Below are 1,321 nucleotides of genomic sequence, written 5' to 3' on the forward strand. Positions count from 1 at the left end.
CTACAAGATCAAATCTTCAGAAATATCTTTTCCAATTTTGTACCCCAACTTCTCATATTCTTCTATAAAAGCAATCATATGATTGACAAGGGGTCCAACTAGAGAGTTTTCAATGTCCAACTGTGTATCAACCATCTTCTTAACATATTCAATGATTATTGTTGGATCCATATTCTGATATTTTCTCTGGAGTTCAGAACTCATAGAAGAGAGAATGATACGTTTAATAGCAAGGCATTCTTCCAAGTGTTTATGATAAACCTTGGTGCCTTGAACATCATTCTCTGGTGGGATTATCTTTGCAGGATTATCAATCACATCAATGAGCTTTTCATGCATGAGAAAAATTCTCAAATTTCTATGCCAGTCATCAAAGTTTGGTCTTACCAACTTGTTGGTCTCAAGTATTTCACGCAGTGATATAATAGACATATTGAAAAATCTAAAATATGGAAAAACAAGGCAATAATATAAGAACATATTTACTTATATATCATAAAGACATGTACTTTTATCTAAATGATATTTTCACTAATTATTTTAAACTATTTACCCTCATTATAGTTTAAGAAATCTCTATTTCTTTTAGTGGAGTAAAGAAATCCTTTAACAATATATATGAGCCCCTTGGATGTCAAGTCATTTTTCACGTATATTTTAAAGGTAGGTACTTTTACCAATTGTATCCCCATACAATATCCTTAAATAGCTCTATATCAAATAGTCTCCTCGTAGTGAGGTCGATCCTATTGGCTTAGTTGAGTTCAACCATCATGAAAGCAAAGAACTTATTAAATTTTATACTCCCCCGGGTAGTCCAGGCGTCTATTGTAAAATTAAATAATTCTTCCAATCCACATATCTAATGCAATAAATAATTTTAACATATTCTCGAACTATAAGTCTCCTGGTTGTCAGGCCGCTCCTTATAAAAAAAAAAAAAAATTATTTATTTCGATGGATAGCTTCACAATAAAACATCTTATATTTTAGTATTTAAGAACTCAAATTTTAGTAAGAGGGAATTGTTACTAAAATAATTTTTAACAACATAAATATCAAATCTTTTATAGAATGTGAATTTTGTTCAAGTTGTCTACATGCTTAGTCCTAAATTTACATCACATGTAATAAATAATTCAAAATTATGTAATGAACAAGCACGTGATATAAAAACGAAATTCAACATCTTCTAACATGTTTATCTTATATGTCACATAAAATAATTCATGCTAGAACATTATTATTAATTTATATCTCATAAACTAATAACAATTAAAATAATTGTATAATCTAATAACCTATTATAGATTACCGTCGT

General features: G+C 28.8%; 1 protein-coding gene across 1 annotated transcript; it reads right to left on the reverse strand.

Moving 5' to 3' along the window:
* LOC138901070 (uncharacterized) lies at positions 1–432 on the reverse strand. The gene has a single exon (XM_070188797.1). The coding sequence runs from the start codon at positions 430–432 to the stop codon at positions 1–3; it is 432 nt and encodes a 143-aa protein (XP_070044898.1).
* Between the last annotated feature and the right edge of the window lie 889 nt (positions 433–1,321).

This window comes from Nicotiana tomentosiformis, chromosome 11, assembly GCF_000390325.3.
Source record: "Nicotiana tomentosiformis chromosome 11, ASM39032v3, whole genome shotgun sequence".
NCBI lineage: Eukaryota > Viridiplantae > Streptophyta > Magnoliopsida > Solanales > Solanaceae > Nicotiana > Nicotiana tomentosiformis.

Bases quoted from the DNA above. Each gene is read 5' to 3' on its own strand.
- LOC138901070 (XM_070188797.1), bottom strand. From the start codon at position 432: ATGTCTATTATATCACTGCGTGAAATACTTGAGACCAACAAGTTGGTA.